At 43.4% G+C, this 19,981-nt stretch overlaps 1 protein-coding gene across 1 annotated transcript in view; it reads left to right on the plus strand.

Annotated features, from left to right (window-relative positions):
• Positions 1 to 2,608: 2,608 nt before the first annotated feature.
• Positions 2,609 to 19,981, plus strand: part of LOC117484594 (spectrin beta chain, non-erythrocytic 1-like) — a gene marked incomplete at its 3' end in the record, with an annotated part of 35,631 nt that continues 18,258 nt past the window's right edge. The window contains 2 exon segments of the mRNA XM_034133026.1: positions 2,609 to 2,686; positions 9,057 to 9,262. Coding sequence (XP_033988917.1) covers positions 9,097 to 9,262 — 166 coding nt within the window.

A 19,981-nucleotide genomic window follows, 5' to 3' on the forward strand; every position in this document is an offset into this window, starting at 1 on the left:
CTGCAGAACGCCGCTAAGGCCTTTGCTCCAATCCCCACTGCTCAGCACGGCACTCCGGTGTCCCGGATTCCCGTGGGGCTTCGCTCGGCGGAGCACGTGTTCATCCTGCACGAGGCTCACAGAGGCCCCCTGCAGCCTCCTTACGACGGGCCTTTCCGAGTCTTGGAACACGGGGGCAAGCACTTGGTGGTGGACCTGTGTGAAGGCTGCTAACCTGGACTTGGACCAGCCGGTGGTGCTGACGCGACCTCCGCGACGGGGCCGCCCCCCGGCCTCGACCCCTGTCACCAACCTGGGGCCTGCGGTTCCGGTCCCACCTCTCCCAGCGGCCGCCCCTGCAGGGGTCGGCTCTCCGGCTCCTGTTCTCCGGAGTCGTGGTGGTCCGCCTGTCGTTCCTCCCCGCCGCACGGACTTTGTGTATGGGTGAATTCTGGGCGGGCTTGTGTGGTGGAGCATTACGGCAGCATGCAGCTAGTTCATTCTGTTGTCTGTATTTAAATGGAAAATAAAGTGTGGAGTTCCATACTTAACACACCGCCTCCGACTCCCATTCATCTACTCTACACAGTACACATCAACAGTGAGGAGATATAGAGTATCGCTAACGATATACAACGTACACATTGTCATTTTTTTTTTTTTAACAATTTGTACTCTACTTTAGTACAAATTTGAAGTACTTGTACTGGATAAAGAGTATGCAATCTTGAAGCATCCTAACCTTCTTGCATACTTCATAGTATGTTGTTGGAGTCCTATTTTTCCGCTGACTGCAGGTTTTAAAAGTAAAAACATGTGGACTGTTGAGAAGTAATTTGGGATGTGGGGAATAAAGCCGGAAAGGGAGAATACATTTTAAATTGTTTTGACAATGAGTGGTAGCAGTCAAGTTTAAATGTCAAGAATAAAGAAGAGATGCTGTGAATAAACTCCAAATGTTGTGAAATCAAATGTGGAATATTCAGAAAAAAGTCGGAATGTTAGAAAACAGGAAAACTGTTGTGAATGTTATAATCCAACATGTTGTTCACTAAATGTTATAATCCAACATGTTGTTCACTAAATGTTATAATCCAACATGTTGTTCACTAAATGTTATAATCCAACATGTTGTTCACTAAATGTATAATCCAACATGTTGTTCACTAAATGTTATAATCCAACATGTTGTCCACTAAATGTTATAATCCAACATGTTGTTCACTAAATGTTATAATCCAACATGTTGTCCACTAAATGTTATAATCCAACATGTTGTTCACTAAATGTTATAATCCAACATGTTGTCCACTAAATGTTATAATCCAACATGTTGTTCACTAAATGTTATAATCCAACATGTTGTTCACTAAATGTTATAATCCAACATGTTGTCCACTAAATGTTATAATCCAACATGTTGTCCACTAAATGTTATAATCCAACATGTTGTTCACTAAATGTTATAATCCAACATGTTGTTCACTAAATGTGTAATCCAACATGTTGTTCACTAAATGTATAATCCAACATGTTGTTCACTAAATGTTATAATCCAACATGTTGTCCACTAAATGTTATAATCCAACATGTTGTTCACTAAATGTTATAATCCAACATGTTGTTCACTAAATGTATAATCCAACATGTTGTTCACTAAATGTTATAATCCAACATGTTGTCCACTAAATGTATAATCCAACATGTTGTTCACTAAATGTATAATCCAACATGTTGTTCACTAAATGTTATAATCCAACATGTTGTCCACTAAATGTTATAATCCAACATGTTGTTCACTAAATGTTATAATCCAACATGTTGTTCACTAAATGTTATAATCCAACATGTTGTTCACTAAATGTGTAATCCAACATGTTGTTCACTAAATGTATAATCCAACATGTTGTTCACTAAATGTTATAATCCAACATGTTGTCCACTAAATGTTATAATCCAACATGTTGTTCACTAAATGTTATAATCCAACATGTTGTTCACTAAATGTATAATCCAACATGTTGTTCACTAAATGTTATAATCCAACATGTTGTCCACTAAATGTATAATCCAACATGTTGTTCACTAAATGTATAATCCAACATGTTGTTCACTAAATGTTATAATCCAACATGTTGTCCACTAAATGTTATAATCCAACATGTTGTTCACTAAATGTTATAATCCAACATGTTGTTCACTAAATGTGTAATCCAACATGTTGTTCACTAAATGTATAATCCAACATGTTGTTCACTAAATGTGTAATCCAACATGTTGTTCACTAAATGTTATAATCCAACATGTTGTTCACTAAATGTGTAATCCAACATGGTGTTCACTAAATGTTATAATCCAACATGTTGTTCACTAAATGTTATAATCCAACATGTGTTGTGTTTATTTCTAGTCTTTTCATTTCTCTTGTGTTTTCGCTGCAACGCAAAGTACTTCTGATCTAATCTTATTTTATTAAAAACACTTCCCATCATGCTTTGCCCTTATGTTTATGATGCAGACTGCAGGACTGGGAGGGGGGAGAGAGGGGAGACATAGGGGGAGGGAGGGAGGGAGGAGGAAGAGGAGGAGGGCAGTGCGGATTCTTTCCCGTCATTCCCTGCAGCAGCAGCAGCAGCAGCAGCAGCAGAGCCTCCCGTCTGCCTCTCCGCCCGGATCCCCTCTCTGTTTGCGGACTGATCTGCACAAGGTAAGCGGTTCCTCCAGCCTCTCCTCCAGCCTCTCCTCCAGGCTCTCCTCCCCGCTCTGTGTCCCCTCTTTCCGGCTGTCCTCCCCTCACTCTCCCCGCTGTTTGCTGTGATTGGAGCGGCCAGAGCCTCCATGAACTTCCTCCCAGAGGCCCGGTTCTCCCCCCGGTTCTCCCCCCGGTTCTCTCCCCGGTTCTCCCCCCGGTTCTCCCCCCTCTCTCTCCCCGGGCCGCGGTGCCCTCTCCCCGGACACAGAGAGCAGCAGAGCTTCCTCTCGGTCGGAGGGATGGAGGATATAACGGTGCGCCATGCAGGAGCAAAACAGGCGTGGCCGCGGTGTATGTGTGTGTGTGTGTGTGTGTGTATGTGTGTGTGTGTGTGTGTGTGTGTGTGTGTGTGTGTGTGTGTGTGTGTGTGTGTGTGTGTGTGTGTGTGTGTGTGTGTGTGTGTTGCAGAATGAGCGGGAGGTGTCCGGCCTGCAGCTGCTGTCTGGGGGGGAAACAGTGACGGTGGTCCCGGGGTGAAAAAAGGAGAGAACAGTGTTTTTGTTACGGGAACGTTTTATGTGACGTCACATTGGACCGTGTTGTCTCAGCAGGGCCGGAACCGGGGGGGGGGTAACAATAAGGGTGGGACTGTTTTTAGCTTTAGCCTCAGAGATGCTAACAGTGTTTATTCTGGGAGTGGTTTCTAAAGTCAGGAGAATCCCAGCATCATGAATTCAACAACAACCGTCTGCGCAATGGGGCCATTCTGGATTTAATAGGAACACATACAGGCTTTGTTGAATACTCTATTCTGATTGGTCAATTTGGCCGTTGGCCATGTTGTTAATAGTCTATAACACACAGCTGCTCCGTAACACCAGTATTAATCCTGTATTACACTCATATAACAGCTGTATTAATCCCGTATTACACTCATATAACAGCTGTATTAATCCTGTATTACACTCATATAACAGCTGTATTAATCCCGTATTACACTCATATAACAGCTGTATTAATCCTGTATTACACTCATATAACAGCTGTATTAATCCCGTATTACACTCATATAACAGCTGTATTAATCCTGTATTACACTCATATAACAGCTGTATTAATCCCGTATTACACTCATATAACAGCTGTATTAATCCCGTATTACACTCATATAACAGCTGTATTACACAGATATTACATCCATATTATAATTGTATTACACATTTACAGTCTGTCAATGATTGTAACCAGAAACCATTTCAGGGTTAAACAAGTTTTCTACTGTGTTTAATTTTAAACAAACGATTAATGATTGGAGCTGCAGATTAACATAATTAATTATCATCATTATCACCAGTAGATTTCTCATAAATGCACTTAAAGATAGCATTACACAACGGCCCGTTTCATATTTAAACATAGCATTTATAAAACTCTGCAGAAAACAACGGTACGTTTGGGAAGTAACGCGCTGTGAAACCACTTAATGTTGGAAAACGTTTGTATTATCTGCGGATGAATGAAGGGTGTTATGTCTAGAAAGTCAGAACATATAGAAAAATGTTTCAATAACATCTCTCAGTAAAAGATGAACGTGTTACTGTAAATCATCTTATTTGAATCCCACATGAATCTGCAGGTTATTCACTTTAATATAAAGCAGAGAGGAGAGGCAGGATGACTCAGTGTAATGTCTGCATGTTGTTGTATGGAGGCACTTTAGAGACATTAGTGTTAATGGAGCAGGAAGTCCGACTCTTCCGGAATATTCTTCAGATAATCAATGTGAGAGCTACGCTAACGCTAACTTAATTTATTTATAATTCCCTCTTCAATCACTCACCGACGGACGAAGCAAAACAGACGTTATTGATCTATCAAAACATCAGCAGGAGAGGACTCTTTAAAGTAGAGACACTACATACTGATATACACCTGAACATCAGCAGGAGAGGACTCTTTAAAGTAGAGACACTACATACTGATATACACCTGCACATCAGCAGGAGAGGACTCTTTAAAGTAGAGACACTACATACTGATATACACCTGAACATCAGCAGGAGAGGACTCTTTAAAGTAGAGACACTACACACTGATATACACCTGAACATCAGCAGGAGAGGACTCTTAAAGTAGAGACACTACATACTGATATACACCTGAACATCAGCAGGAGAGGACTCTTTAAAGTAGAGACACTACATACTGATATACACCTGAACATCAGCAGGAGAGGACTCTTTAAAGTAGAGACACTACATACTGATATACACCTGAACATCAGCAGGAGAGGACTCTTTAAAGTAGAGACACTACATACTGATATACACCTGAACATCAGCAGGAGAGGACTCTTTAAAGTAGAGACACTACATACTGATATACACCTGAACATCAGCAGGAGAGGACTCTTTAAAGTAGAGACGCTACATACTGATATACACCTGAACATCAGCAGGAGAGGACTCTTTAAAGTAGAGACACGACATACTGATATACACCTGAACATCAGCAGGAGAGGACTCTTTAAAGTAGAGACGCTACATACTGATATACACCTGAACATCAGCAGGAGAGGACTCTTTAAAGTAGAGACACTACATACTGATATACACCTGAACATCAGCAGGAGAGGACTCTTTAAAGTAGAGACACTACATACTGATATACACCTGAACATCAGCAGGAGAGGACTCTTTAAAGTAGAGACACTACATACTGATATACACCTGAACATCAGCAGGAGAGGACTCTTTAAAGTAGAGACACTACATACTGATATACACCTGAACATCAGCAGGAGAGGACTCTTTAAAGTAGAGACACTACATACTGATATACACCTGAACATCAGCAGGAGAGGACTCTTTAAAGTAGAGACACTACATACTGATATACACCTGAACATCAGCAGGAGAGGACTCTTTAAAGTAGAGACACTACATACTGATATACACCTGAACATCAGCAGGAGAGGACTCTTTAAAGTAGAGACACTACATACTGATATACACCTGAACATCAGCAGGAGAGGACTCTTTAAAGTAGAGACACTACATACTGATATACACCTGAACATCAGCAGGAGAGGACTCTTTAAAGTAGAGACACTACATACTGATATACACCTGAACATCAGCAGGAGAGGACTCTTTAAAGTAGAGACACTACATACTGATATACACCTGAACATCAGCAGGAGAGGACTCTTTAAAGTAGAGACACTACATACTGATATACACCTGAACATCAGCAGGAGAGGACTCTTTAAAGTAGAGACACTACATACTGATATACACCTGAACATCAGCAGGAGAGGACTCTTTAAAGTAGAGACACTACATACTGATATACACCTGAACATCAGCAGGAGAGGACTCTTTAAAGTAGAGACACTACATACTGATATACACCTGAACATCAGCAGGAGAGGACTCTTTAAAGTAGAGACACTACATACTGATATACACCTGAACATCAGTAGGAGAGGACTCTTTAAAGTAGAGACACTACATACTGATATACACCTGAACATCAGCAGGAGAGGACTCTTTAAAGTAAGAGACACTACATACTGATATAAACCTGAATATCAGCAGGAGAGGACTCTTTAAAGTAGAGACACTACATACTGATATACACCTGAACATCAGCAGGAGAGGACTCTTTAAAGTAGAGACACTACATACTGATATACACCTGAACATCAGCAGGAGAGGACTCTTTAAAGTAGAGACACTACATACTGATATACACCTGAACATCAGCAGGAGAGGACTCTTTAAAGTAGAGACACTACATACTGATATACACCTGAACATCAGCAGGAGAGGACTCTTTAAAGTAGAGACACTACATACTGATATACACCTGATCATCAGCAGGAGAGGACTCTTTAAAGTAGAGACACTACATACTGATATACACCTGAACATCAGCAGGAGAGGACTCTTTAAAGTAGAGACACTACATACTGATATACACCTGAACATCAGCAGGAGAGGACTCTTTAAAGTAGAGACACTACATACTGATATACACCTGAACATCAGCAGGAGAGGACTCTTTAAAGTAGAGACACTACATACTGATATACACCTGAACATCAGCAGGAGAGGACTCTTTAAAGTAGAGACACTACATACTGATATACACCTGAACATCAGCAGGAGAGGACTCTTTAAAGTAGAGACACTACATACTGATATACACCTGAACATCAGCAGGAGAGGACTCTTTAAAGTAGAGACACTACATACTGATATACACCTGAACATCAGCAGGAGAGGACTCTTTAAAGTAGAGACACTACATACTGATATACACCTGAACATCAGCAGGAGAGGACTCTTTAAAGTAGAGACACTACATACTGATATACACCTGAACATCAGCAGGAGAGGACTCTTTAAAGTAGAGACACTACATACTGATATACACCTATACACAAGTATCTCTAAAGAGGAGATGATCCTTATGAAAGTAGTTTTTATCCCTGGTATTTCATTGTAATATTATTATTGATGCAGTCTTCATAAACAGCCGAGAGCTTCTTGTAATACATGTAATTGTGTAAAAGTGCTTATTAATAATTCAGGTGGTTATGTGTGTCCTCAGCTCACCCTGCCCGTCATTAGCATCGATAATAAACCTGTTCCCACCCTACGTCTAGAAAGCTTTGATCACTGAACATAAGTACGTTTAATACATAATATGTGTTTCCTTTTCTCAACCACCAACCAAACTCTGTTTAAGAAAACCAAATGTATTTAAATTGTCTCTCATCACGAGGACATAAAGAGTCTTCTGTTCAAGGACAAAGATACGTTTCTGCTGGAGAATTCCTCCCTTCTTTCTGTTCTGCCCAATAAAGTCTATTCTTTCTATAAAAATCATCTTTGAAATCAGAACCTAAAATATGTAATATGTAAAAATAAGATGACCTCTTCCAGAGCAGCTTCTCCTCTCCCAACTGATCTGAGTTCTCTTCACGAGCCATGCTAACAGTTTCCCTCTGTTTCAGGTCACTATGCTAAGCTAAGATAACCAGCTGCATGTTTACGTTTCATGTCTCTGCTGATAGAAGGGTGGGGTCAGCTCTGCAGGGTGGGTGTGAGTGTGTGTGGGTGTGGGTGTGTGTGTGTGTGTGTGTGTGTGTGTGTGTGTGTGTGTGTGTGTGTGTGTGGTGTTATTCAGTACGCTCCTGTTCATCAGTCTGCTGCTCTCATGTGACCTTAACTGGGAACATCCTGTTAGCTTAGCATGAGCTCTGCTATCTGCAGACAGAGAGAGACAGCTGCTGAAAACAGGTGACACACACCTGCTGTCCTGTGTGTGTGTGTGTGTGTGTGTGTGTGTGTGTGTGTGTGTGTGTGTGTGAGAGGAAAGTTTGAATGTATTTTCAGGAGTTGTTTCTGCTGTGAGAATCTCAGAGTCACAGCCATTTATTTAACAACCCCCCCACAACACACACACACACACACACACACACACACACACACACACACACACACACACACACACACCCTCCCAGTGTAAGTAGAGAATGCAGCAGACATGTGTTAGGTCTGTTCAAACAGCTGGTCCAGAACATGTATAGATATAAATAACACTGTATTGAACACGCTAACACTTTAGCCCGTTAGCACCAGAAACAGCAGTTAGTGTCGTCATGGCGATGGAATGTGAGGTCAGGGCGACCCCCCCCCCCCCCTCCCCTTTACAGTCTATGGTTTTAGGCCCAGTTTTAGGGTGCTGTGACCGTTGACCCCCTCGCTGCTGCACACTGATCAGCGTCTGGCTCTGCAGCAGAGCATTCTGGGAAGTATAATCAATAATGGAGTCCCTCAGGACGTCTGAGTGCTGTGATGGCTGCTCCGTCTTATAACACACACGCACACACACACACACACACACACACACACACACACACACACACACACACACACAGAATACCTCTCAGAACTACATTAACAATGAGCCTCAATTGACCAAACTAAATCAGAAGGGGAAGTAGAAGTGAATAACCCTGACATGACTCAGCACTTAATGTAACTCTTCTTCTGCTGCTCGACACGCTGTCCAACATGTAGCTTTCATACACATACACACACACACACACACACACACACACACACGCACACACACACACACACACACACACACACACACGCACACACACACACACACACACACGCACACACACACACACACACACACACACATACACACACACACACGCACACATACACACGCACACATACGCACACACACACACGCACACACATACACACACACACATGCACACATACACACACACATACGCACACACACACACACACACACACACAGTGATGTTTTTGATGACTTCCTGTTGTCTCCCCAGGTGTGTTTGCTGCCGATGTGCCCCGCCCCCTCGTGACTTCATGATGACGGCGATGGAGTTGGACCACATGGACCTTCAGACCTCAGTCCTTCAGACTCAGTTCAGCAGCAGCAACGACACGGTGAACAACCGCTGGGACGAGGAGTGGGACAACGAGAACAGCTCGGCCCGGCTGTTCGAGCGCTCGAGGATCAAAGCACTCGCAGGTGAGAGACAAACTCAGGTATCAGTTTTATATAAGACAAGATGGACCTTTCTTATATGTCCATGTGTCCTGATGCTGGACGGGACCCTGGTCTCAAACTCTGCGCTACAGGAAACAGATGCTGGTCTTTACCTGCTTCCTCTGTCTGTTTACTGAGTTGTATTTTATTCCTTCTTATTCATATTTATATATTTATATTGTTTTGCTTCTTTTATTGTGAAGGGATGAGCTTTCAGGGCTTTTATTGTGAAGGGATGAGCTTCAGGTGTTTTATTGTGAAGGGGTGATCACTCGTGTCTTTTATTGTGAAGGGATGAGCTTCTGGTCTTTTATTGTGAAGGGATGAGCTTCTGGTCTTTTATTGTGAAGGGATGAGCTTCAGGTGTTTTATTGTGAAGGGATGAGCTTCAGTTGTTTTATTGTGAAGGGATGAGCTTCAGGTCTTTTATTGTGAAGGGATGAGCTTCAGTTGTTTTATTGTGAAGGGATGAGCTTCAGGTCTTTTATTGTGAAGGGATGAGCTTCTGGTCTTTTATTGTGAAGGGATGAACTCTAGGGTGTTTTATCTCTCAGGGGTCTTTTTGTATAAATAATAATACACTTTATTTTGTAGAACTTTTGTGTCTCAGGGCTTCTTAAAATGTAATAAACTATTCATGTGTCCTACTCAGAGGAAACGCAGCTAACTGATGATATGAACCATGTTTACCGAAACAAAACACAAGTCTCACAAGAAGCGTCTAAATGAGCCCTGAGCGAAAAAATGCTAACGCACTCTAGGTATAAATCAATCGATATACTTATCGGATATGCACACACAAGCTTACAAACTGAGATTCCACATATTCTAGAAATATAAGTATCGTCACTGAGCGATCAGAACTCGCGACAGGGGAAGCAAATAGACATCACACGACGTAGCTTTAGGTAGCAAAACATGGAGATATGCTCACCTTTTGCAGAATAACAATTCTGATCAAAAACGAGAAAAACGCAGCTGCAGGTTAATCCATAGGTTAATCCAATGTGTCTGTCACTTTGAAAAATGATTGATGATCCATAATTCCATTTTTATGTCAAAAACGGAGTTTTCATTAGCTGCTAATGGTAGCTTCCAGAGTGTATGACAGCTTCCTGTTTTGTCTCCTTGGATACGAGTCCAAACAACTCACAGACTGCACCGGGCGCTCACGTAGGAGCCCTGTGACCATCAGATTTGACGACGCTGATTGGCTGAAATTATGTTTCGGCGGCATAGTTTAAAGATAGCAACAGTTGGCTTCTGCTGCACTTGCTGCCCTCTCGTCTGGGCGCTGTGCATAGCGCCCAGACGAGAGAGGGTAATGATCAAGCCCCCAGGAAGTGCGCCGGACTCAGATGAAAATATTCGTGGTGGCCAAACGGCGGTACTACACTTCCTTTAGGTTGCCAGGCCCGGAAACACTTTTTCCCATTGACTTACATGGGGAAAGAGTGGTCTGTAAATCGTTGGATAATTTTTTTTAAACTAAATAAACTACCCAGTATGAACACTTGTATAGCCCTTATTAAAAACATTCGTTCCTCAAGTTGTAAAAATGTGCTAATAACGTTATTCTGAGAGTTATTTCCCTCTGCATTATGAACGCGCATCTAACCCACGGGACCGCGCCGCCCGGCACGTTCATGTTACGTGTTCAGCACTACATGCGTTTACCTTTACCCATGGATGCACAATAAGAACGGATCCATATCGCCTTACTGCCAGCCCACGGAGCTGTAATAATGGATATATTGCACATGTTTGCTGTAATTCATCATTTGTAAAATATTATACTACATGGGCTGTATGATGTAAATGTTGTATTAAATAAAGTTAATATTACCGACGTAGATTAACGTCCCTGTAGCTTCTTATTGCACTAAGAAGCTTATTGCACTGTATATATACATACATATGCATATATATATATATACAGTGCAATAATTATTTCATGCTAAATGAAGCTCTGTTGCTTGGATATCACTAGATCCTGTTACAGCGTAATATAAAAGTACATAACGATTGATGTGTAAATTAGCATAATTACTAGCTAACCGCTAGCTGCTAACTGCCGCCTCGTTAATATCAAATCTATCATAATAACAACCCATTACCATGCTGTCATGAACGTGCGGTGCTGTTACGTGTACGCAAATTGACGTGCTTGATGTGAACGAGCATTTTGGGGGGCATGGTTAAAGTTGCGCATGCGCTATGAGCGCACATACGGGTACTTCTCAGGCATGCCGGGTAATCTGTGACGTTTCGCTCTCTCAAAAGTTGGGCCATTTTGTCATCATGCGCGAATGAGCAACTCTCATAGGAATGAATGAGGCCCCGCCTCCCACGCTGTATCCAGTTCTTATTATACATCCATGATGAGGCCCCGCCTCCCACGCTGTATCCAGTTCTTATTATACATCCATGATGAGGCCCCGCCTCCCACGCTGTATCCAGTTCTTATTATACATCCATGGTGATGATACACGGGCAAGGCCAGGCAGGAAACATGTGACTTATCAGTAACTTTAGACATCGTAACACAATTTTAAACGAGATTTTATTGTAGATTATACATTTTACTGATACCAATTATATAATATTTACCTTGTTTATTAAAAATAAAAAAAAATTAAAATTAAATATTTTTTAAATATATATTTTTTTATTTTTATTTTTATTTTTAATGTGGGAAGAGGGGGGGCGGCGCCCCTATGGGCCGGCCGCCACTGCATATATGTGTGTGTGTGTGTGTGTGTGTGTGTGTGTGTGTGTGTGTGTGTCTGTGTGTGTGTGTGTGTGTGTGTGTGTGTGTGTGTGTGAGTGCGCTCAGGATGTTTGTTTCTGACTTCCTGTCCTTCAGTCTGGAATGTGCAGGAACAATGAGGGGAAACCCCCCCCACCCTGATGACATCATCGCCAAGCTGCAACGTCATTGACTGATTGATAAAACCTCACACACACACACACACACACACACACACACACACACACACACACACACACACAGACGTTGAGACACTACTACACTGTAAAAAATAACACTTTAAATTAGTAAAATGTCGTTTAAATTGAATTGAAATGAATGTTTTGCAAAAATAAATAAATAAAACTTAAACTGAGCTTAAAGAAAGAATTAAACAAAAACTTAAAAACTCATTTGAACGTATAGTTTTACTCAGCGATGTGAAAACTGACTATACATTATTACATTATAAAATAACAAGAAATTAAATTAAATAAACAATTTAAAGTTTAAGGGAATTTCAGTAATTTAAATTGAGGAATCCCAGGTTTGAACTTTAAACAGTGTTCATGTGGGGGGGGGGCTCCTCCCTCTGTTTGCAGTGGGCGGTGTGTGTGTGTGTGTGTGTGTGTGTGTGTGTGTGTGTGTGTGTGTGAAACAGAACAATCAGAGCAGCTTGTACACACACACACACACACACCCTGACCTCTGGACTCTTCTCTGTAAACACGCGGTCGTCTCGTCTTCGACCCTCCGAGCGTTTCTGGATTTTTTATTCTGGTCTGTCTCAGTCCTCTGGAGCCTCTGCAGTCTGGATCCAAAGACTTGAAAGAGTCTCAGTGAGTCTCTCTGTACTCTCAGTGAGTCTCTGTACTCTCAGTGAGTCTCTCTGTACTCTCAGTGAGTCTCTGTACTCTCAGTGAGTCTCTCTGTACTCTCAGTGAGTCTCTGTACTATCAGTGAGTCTCTGTACTCTCAGTGAGTCTCTCTGTACTCTCAGTGAGTCTCTCTGTACTCTCAGTGAGTCTCTGTACTCTCAGTGAGTCTCTGTACTCTCAGTGAGTCTCTCTGTACTCTCAGTGAGTCTCTCTGTACTCTCAGTGAGTCTCTCTGTACTCTCAGTGAGTCTCTCTGTACTCTCAGTGAGTCTCTGTACTCTCAGGGAGTCTCTCTGTACTCTCAGTGAGTCTCTCTGTACTCTCAGTGAGTCTCTGTACTCTCAGTGAGTCTCTCTGTACTCTCAGTGAGTCTCTGTACTCTCAGTGAGTCTCTGTACTCTCAGTGAGTCTCTCTGTACTCTCAGTGAGTCTCTGTACTCTCAGTGAGTCTCTCTGTACTCTCAGTGAGTCTCTGTACTCTCAGTGAGTCTCTCTGTACTCTCAGTGAGTCTCTGTACTATCAGTGAGTCTCTGTACTCTCAGTGAGTCTCTCTGTACTCTCAGTGAGTCTCTCTGTACTCTCAGTGAGTCTCTGTACTCTCAGTGAGTCTCTGTACTCTCAGTGAGTCTCTCTGTACTCTCAGTGAGTCTCTCTGTACTCTCAGTGAGTCTCTCTGTACTCTCAGTGAGTCTCTCTGTACTCTCAGTGAGTCTCTGTACTCTCAGTGAGTCTCTCTGTACTCTCAGTGAGTCTCTCTGTACTCTCAGTGAGTCTCTCTGTACTCTCAGTGAGTCTCTCTGTACTCTCAGTGAGTCTCTCTGTACTCTCAGTGAGTCTCTCTGTACTCTCAGTGAGTCTCTGTACTATCAGGGAGTCTCTGTACTCTCAGTGAGTCTCTGTACTATCAGGGAGTCTCTGTACTCTCAGTGAGTCTCTCTGTACTCTCAGTGAGTCTCTCTGTACTCTCAGTGAGTCTCTCTGTACTCTCAGTGAGTCTCTCTGTACTCTCAGGGAGTCTCTCTGTACTCTCAGGGAGTCTCTCTGTACTCTCAGTGAGTCTCTCTGTACTCTCAGGGAGTCTCTGTACTCTCAGTGAGTCTCTCTGTACTCTCAGTGAGTCTCTCTGTACTCTCAGTGAGTCTCTCTGTACTCTCAGGGAGTCTCTCTGTACTCTCAGTGAGTCTCTCTGTACTCTCAGGGAGTCTCTGTACTCTCAGGGAGTCTCTGTACTCTCAGGGTGACTCAGGAGCGATGAGCTGCAGCAGATACAGAGATATTAGATATTAGATATATTAGTGTGATGGAGGAGAGGCTCCTGGACTACAACCTGCTGGATGGACGCTTCAAACAGCTGCAAGGTGAGGAAGAGGAGGAGGAGGAAGGTGTTTCTCCTCTTCCTTCTGCAGGTCGCTGCTCCGACACCAAATGAGTTATAGATCAGATCAACTCTCAGAGCTCAGAGTACGAGACGCAGTTTGCACCCCGACAGAACGAGCTGCGAGTCAAACAGAAGTGATGTAAGGGTTTAGACATAGAGACAGATGCTGTGGATAGTAAACAAAGAGTGCGATGTGGGGGGGGGGGTGGTGTTCATGGGGGGGGGGGGGGGGGGGGGGGGGGGTGTGTTCATGGGGGGGGGGGGTATACCAACACCTGTGATAAATATCTACTGACTTCATTCAGTGACATTCATTTACAAAAGCAGACAGACACCAGATGCACTTTTCTCAAGGTGTTTACATTTTGGTTATTTAAGATAAGACTTTATTTATCCAGAAGGAACCTGTTGAGTGATCAGAGCCACAGACAGCTTCATGCTACCTGAGAGGCATGCGTAACAAAATATTAAAGATACAACAAGTTACACAATTGGACCTCGTTGGTCCTCGTTGGTCCTCGTTGATCCTCGTTGGTCCTCATTGGTCCTCGTTGATCCTCGTTGGTCCTCATTGGTCCTCGTTGGTCCTCGTGGTCCTCGTTGGTCCTCGTGGTCCTTGTTGGTCCTCGGAGGTCCTCGTGGTCCTCGTTGGTCCTCGGTGGTCCTCGTGGTCCTCGTTGATCCTCGTGGTCCTCGTTGGTCCTCGTGGTCCTCGTGGTCCTCGTTGGTCCTCGTGGTCCTCGTTGGTCCTCGTGGTCCTCGTTGGTCCTTGTTGGTCCTCGGTGGTCCTCGTGGTCCTCGGTGGTCCTCGTGGTCCTCGTTGATCCTCGTGGTCCTCGTGGTCCTCGGTGGTCCTCGTTGGTCCTCGTTGGTCCTCGTTGGTTCTCGTTGATCCTCGTGGTCCTTGTTGGTCCTCGGTGGTCCTCGTGGGTCCTCGGTGGTCCTCGTGGTCCTCGTTGGTCCTCGTGGTCCTCGTTGGTCCTCGTTGGTCCTCGTTGGTCCTCGGAGGTCCTCGTTGGTCCTCGGTGGTCCTCGGAGGTCCTCGTTGGTCCTCGGTGGTCCTCGTGGTCCTCGTTGGTCCTCGTGGTCCTCGGTGGTCCTCGTTGGTCCTCGTGGTCCTCGTTGGTCCTCGTGGTCCTCGTTGATCCTCGTGGTCCTCGTTGATCCTCGTGGTCCTCGGTGGTCCTCGTGGTCCTCGTTGGTCCTCATTGGTCCTCGGTGGTCCTCGTTGGTCCTCGTGGTCCTCGTTGGTCCTCGTGGTCCTCGTTGATCCTCGTGGTCCTCGTTGATCCTCGTGGTCCTCGGTGGTCCTCGTGGTCCTCGTTGGTCCTCATTGGTCCTCGGTGGTCCTCGTTGGTCCTCGTTGGTCTCAGTCTACAGTATTTGATAAGTTGTTGTTTGAAATGTGCATCCTAGTCTCGAAGGTGTCCAGTTGTGGAGGAAGGTGCTTCAGCCTGTTTACTTGTTTACTTGTTTACTTGTTCTCAGTGAAATGTTTTTGTTGAAATATTTGATGTAGAAAGTTTGTTGTTTCAGGGAATATCTTCTTTGTACGTACATGTTCGACTTCTTGCAACTCATTATTTTGGGGGATTTTTTTGCTCTTCCGATATATATTTTTTTCATGTCCGGCGTTTTCTCAATGTTTTTACTGCAGATTGAAAAAGCTTTTACTTCAGGTGGAGGAAGTGTTTCCTGCGAGCGGCAGCAGGAAGTCGTCTGTCGATGACCTTTGACCCCTCAGAGTTAAATATTAAACTCAGTTTACTGCAGAGCGTCGTAAAAATAACTCTAGCAGTAACACACTGTAAGAAATTAACCTAACTCTAGCAGTAACGGCCCGTCCACACAGCGGCGTGCGTTGAAAGCTTCACCATTCACTTTGAATGGGGTGACGTCACTTTTCGCCGAACTGCATTGTGGGAAGCGAAGCGGAGCTTTGCTGGCGTGGCTCGCTGCAAAAGTTGAGCAATGTTCAACTTTTGAAGCCTCGGCAGAAGCGTCAGCCAATCGAATCATATGCCAGTACAAGCTCTAGCCAATCAAACCGCTGCTTGTGTGTCAGGGGCGGGAGATTCATGTGATTGGTTGTTGGTCGAGTTTCAGACACGCCCGCCAGCAAGCTTCAACGCACGCCACTGTGTGGACGGGCCGTCACACACTGTAAGAAATTAACCTAACTCTAGCAGTAACACACTGTAACAAATTACCATAACTAACAAATTACCATAAATCAAATCAAATCAAGTTTTATTTATAAAGCACATTTAAAAGCGATTTTTGGTCGAGCCAAAGTGCTGTACATGTAATAAAAACACTTTACTACAATCACAATAAAAGACAATACATTACAACAGATATATATAAAAATAAAAATAAAACACAAGGAAAAGTCAGGAGTCGTGCTCCGCTCTAACTAGAAGGCCAGAGAGAAGAAGTGTGTTTTTAGTGTAGATTTAAAACCCCCTAGGGTCTGGGCCGACCTCACATGGAGGGGCAGAGTGTTCCAGAGCCTAGGGCCAGCTGCTGAGAAGGCTCGGTGCCCTCTGGTTTTGAGCCTGGTCTTGGGCACTACCAGCAGCAGCTGGTCAGCAGACCTTAAAGCTCTGGCTGGGGTGTAGCGCTGGAGGAGTTCAGCGATATAGGCCGGAGCCAGCCCATTTAGGGCTTTAAAAACAAATAAAAGGAGTTTAAAATCAATTCTGAACCGAACTGGAAGCCAGTGCAGTGAGGCCAGAATTGGGGTTTTTTGTGGCCAGTGAGTAGACGTGCAGCTGCGTTTTGGACTAGCTGTAAGCGTTTAATTGAGGCCTGGTCCATACCCACATACAGAGCGTTGCAGTAATCCAGTCTCGAGGTTACAAAGGCGTTAATAACCCTTTCTAAGTCTTTAAAAGATAAATACGATTTGGTTTTGGCCAATAGTCTTATTTTAAAAAACTCTAGCAGAAACACACTGTAAGAAATTAACTTAACTCTAGCAGTAACGGCCCGTCCACACAGCAGCGTTAAAAAATCTTGAAACGCTTCTGCCCATTCACTTTGAATGGGGTGACGTCACTTTGCCTCACTTTTCGCCGAACTGCATTGTGGGAAGCAGAGCGGAGATTTTCAGGATTTTCAGGATTCAAAGTTGAGCAATGTTCAACTTTTGAGGCTGAGGTGGAAGCGTCAGCCAATCAAATCCCGTGTATGCAAATCTGACAGTTCAAGCGCTAGCCAATCAAACGGCGTGTAAACTGGGAGAGACATACCGCAGGTCATTTCCTCATATTCCAAAACATGGAGGAGAAATTAGCGGTAGGGAATCACCCGGTGCTTTATGACCAGTCCCTATTTACCTACCGGGATACAAACCGGAGGAGCCAGGCATGGAGGGAGGTGGCAGAGACAGTGGTAGGTTTTCTCCTGTTTGGGGAGTTTATATCCAGTTTACTTCGGGCTTTTTTGCTTCGTATGTCGGGGGCGGGAGATTCATGTGATTGGTTGTTGGTGCCTTGCTCGCAAAAAATCCCCAAGCTTCAGATACGCCCACCTCCAAGATTTTTTTAACGCTGCTGTGTGGACGGGCCGTTACACACTGTAACAAATGACCATAACTCTAGCAGAAATACACTGGAAAACACAAGAAATGTATAATGTTTAAAAATATATATTTTCTAAATTAATGCTTTAGAAACTTCAGAATAAAAGTTCAGTACGACAGGAAGTACTTCAGAATAAAAGTTCAGTATGACAGGAAGTACTTCAGAATAAAAGTTCAGTACGACAGGAAGTACTTCAGAATAAAAGTTCAGTACGACAGGAAGGATTCACTAAATGTAAACAACATAAGAAATGTTTTGAATATTAAATTATAAATGTGAATTTATTGAGAGCTGCTCTGATTGGCTGTCAAAGGTCAACTCCAGAATAACTCTTAAAGAAAATCTGAAATATTATTTTAACACAAACCTCTCAAAATACCTGGAGATTAAAAACATGAAAAACAAATTCAAGTTTTTTTGAGTGATTTCAAAATATCTCAGCTTTTATCTGAAAACATTCTAGAAACAATGGGATCCTTTTCTTAAGGTTAGTTTAGCTCAAGGTTAGTTTATTTGTATAGCACATTTGAAGACACAGAGGCAATTCAAAGTGCTTCACAGAATAAATAAAAACAAAACAAACACACCAACAAAAAAGACAATTCATAAAAGCGATGAAATGTCTGCAGCTCAAAGTGCAACGAGAAGGCAAAGGGTCTCAGGATAGCTGCACTCAAAAGAAAGGGTTTTAACCTTGATTCAAAATATAAAGATTCTTAAAGGTCCCCTATCATCCTCCTCTTCATCAATATATCACAGGTCTCAGATATATACAGAGCCTGTCTCTGATTGGCTGAAACACCAAACAGATCAAACAGATTACCCATAATCCCCTCTGTTTCAGCCCTGTTTCCAAAGTGCTGATTCTCTGTCTGTTACTTTAGATGAAAATAAGGAGCCCCTCTGAGAGAGATTAGGTGTGTGTGTGGGTGTCGGCGTTCTGGAGATTTCCTCTGAAGGCTTCAGTAGAAGCTGCTGGGAGTCCCAGCAGCTTCTACTGAAGCCTTCCCCAACTCCGGGGACTTCTGGCCGGGGACTCCGGGTGGCACGCGATCTGTACTAAATGCCCTGGGGTAATGAGTGACTTGAGATTCAGGTGATAAGGTGGGGGGGGGGGGGGTTACCTTGGTTGCTGATTGGCTAATGGTTACTCAAGACAAAACATCGTTATGACATCATAAAGTGGCCAAAATCTGATCAGCTCGTTTTCAGACAGGTTTTTATAGAAATGGATAAAAAAGAGAGAGAATCTTTGTTCCTGAAACTTTCAGAGTCTCTTTACACAGAGGGGACACATGATGATGAAGAAGAGACATGAAGAAGAGGGGACACATGTTGATGAAGAAGAGACATGAAGAAGAGGGGACACATGTTGATGAAGAAGAGACATGAAGAAGAGGGACACATGTTGATGTAGAAGAGACATGAAGAAGAGGGGACACATGTTGATGTAGAAGAGACATGAAGAAGAGGGGACACATGTTGATGTAGAAGAGACATGAAGAAGAGGGGACACATGTTGATGAAGAAGAGACATGAGAATGAAGAAGAGGGGACACATGTTGATGTAGAAGAGACATGAAGAAGAGGGGACACATGTTGATGTAGAAGAGACATGAAGAAGAGGGGACACATGTTGATGTAGAAGAGACATGAAGAAGAGGGGACACATGTTGATGAAGAAGAGACATGAAGAAGAGGGGACACATGTTGATGAAGAAGAGACATGAAGAAGAGGGGACACATGTTGATGTAGAAGAGACATGAAGAAGAGGGGACACATGTTGATGTAGAAGAGACATGAAGAAGAGGGGACACATGTTGATGTAGAAGAGACATGAAGAAGAGGGGACACATGTTGATGAAGAAGAGACATGAAGAAGAGGGGACACATGTTGATGAAGAAGAGACATGAAGAAGAGGGGACACATGTTGATGAAGAAGAGACATGAAGAAGAGGGGAACACATGTTGATGAAGAAGAGACATGAAGAAGAGGGGACACATGTTGATGTAAGAAGAGACATGAAGAAGAGGGGACACATGTTGATGAAGAAGAGACATGAAGAAGAAGGGGACACATGTTGATGTAGAAGAGACCATGAAGAA

This window comes from Trematomus bernacchii, unplaced genomic scaffold (assembly GCF_902827165.1).
Source record: "Trematomus bernacchii unplaced genomic scaffold, fTreBer1.1, whole genome shotgun sequence".
Lineage (NCBI taxonomy): Eukaryota > Metazoa > Chordata > Actinopteri > Perciformes > Nototheniidae > Trematomus > Trematomus bernacchii.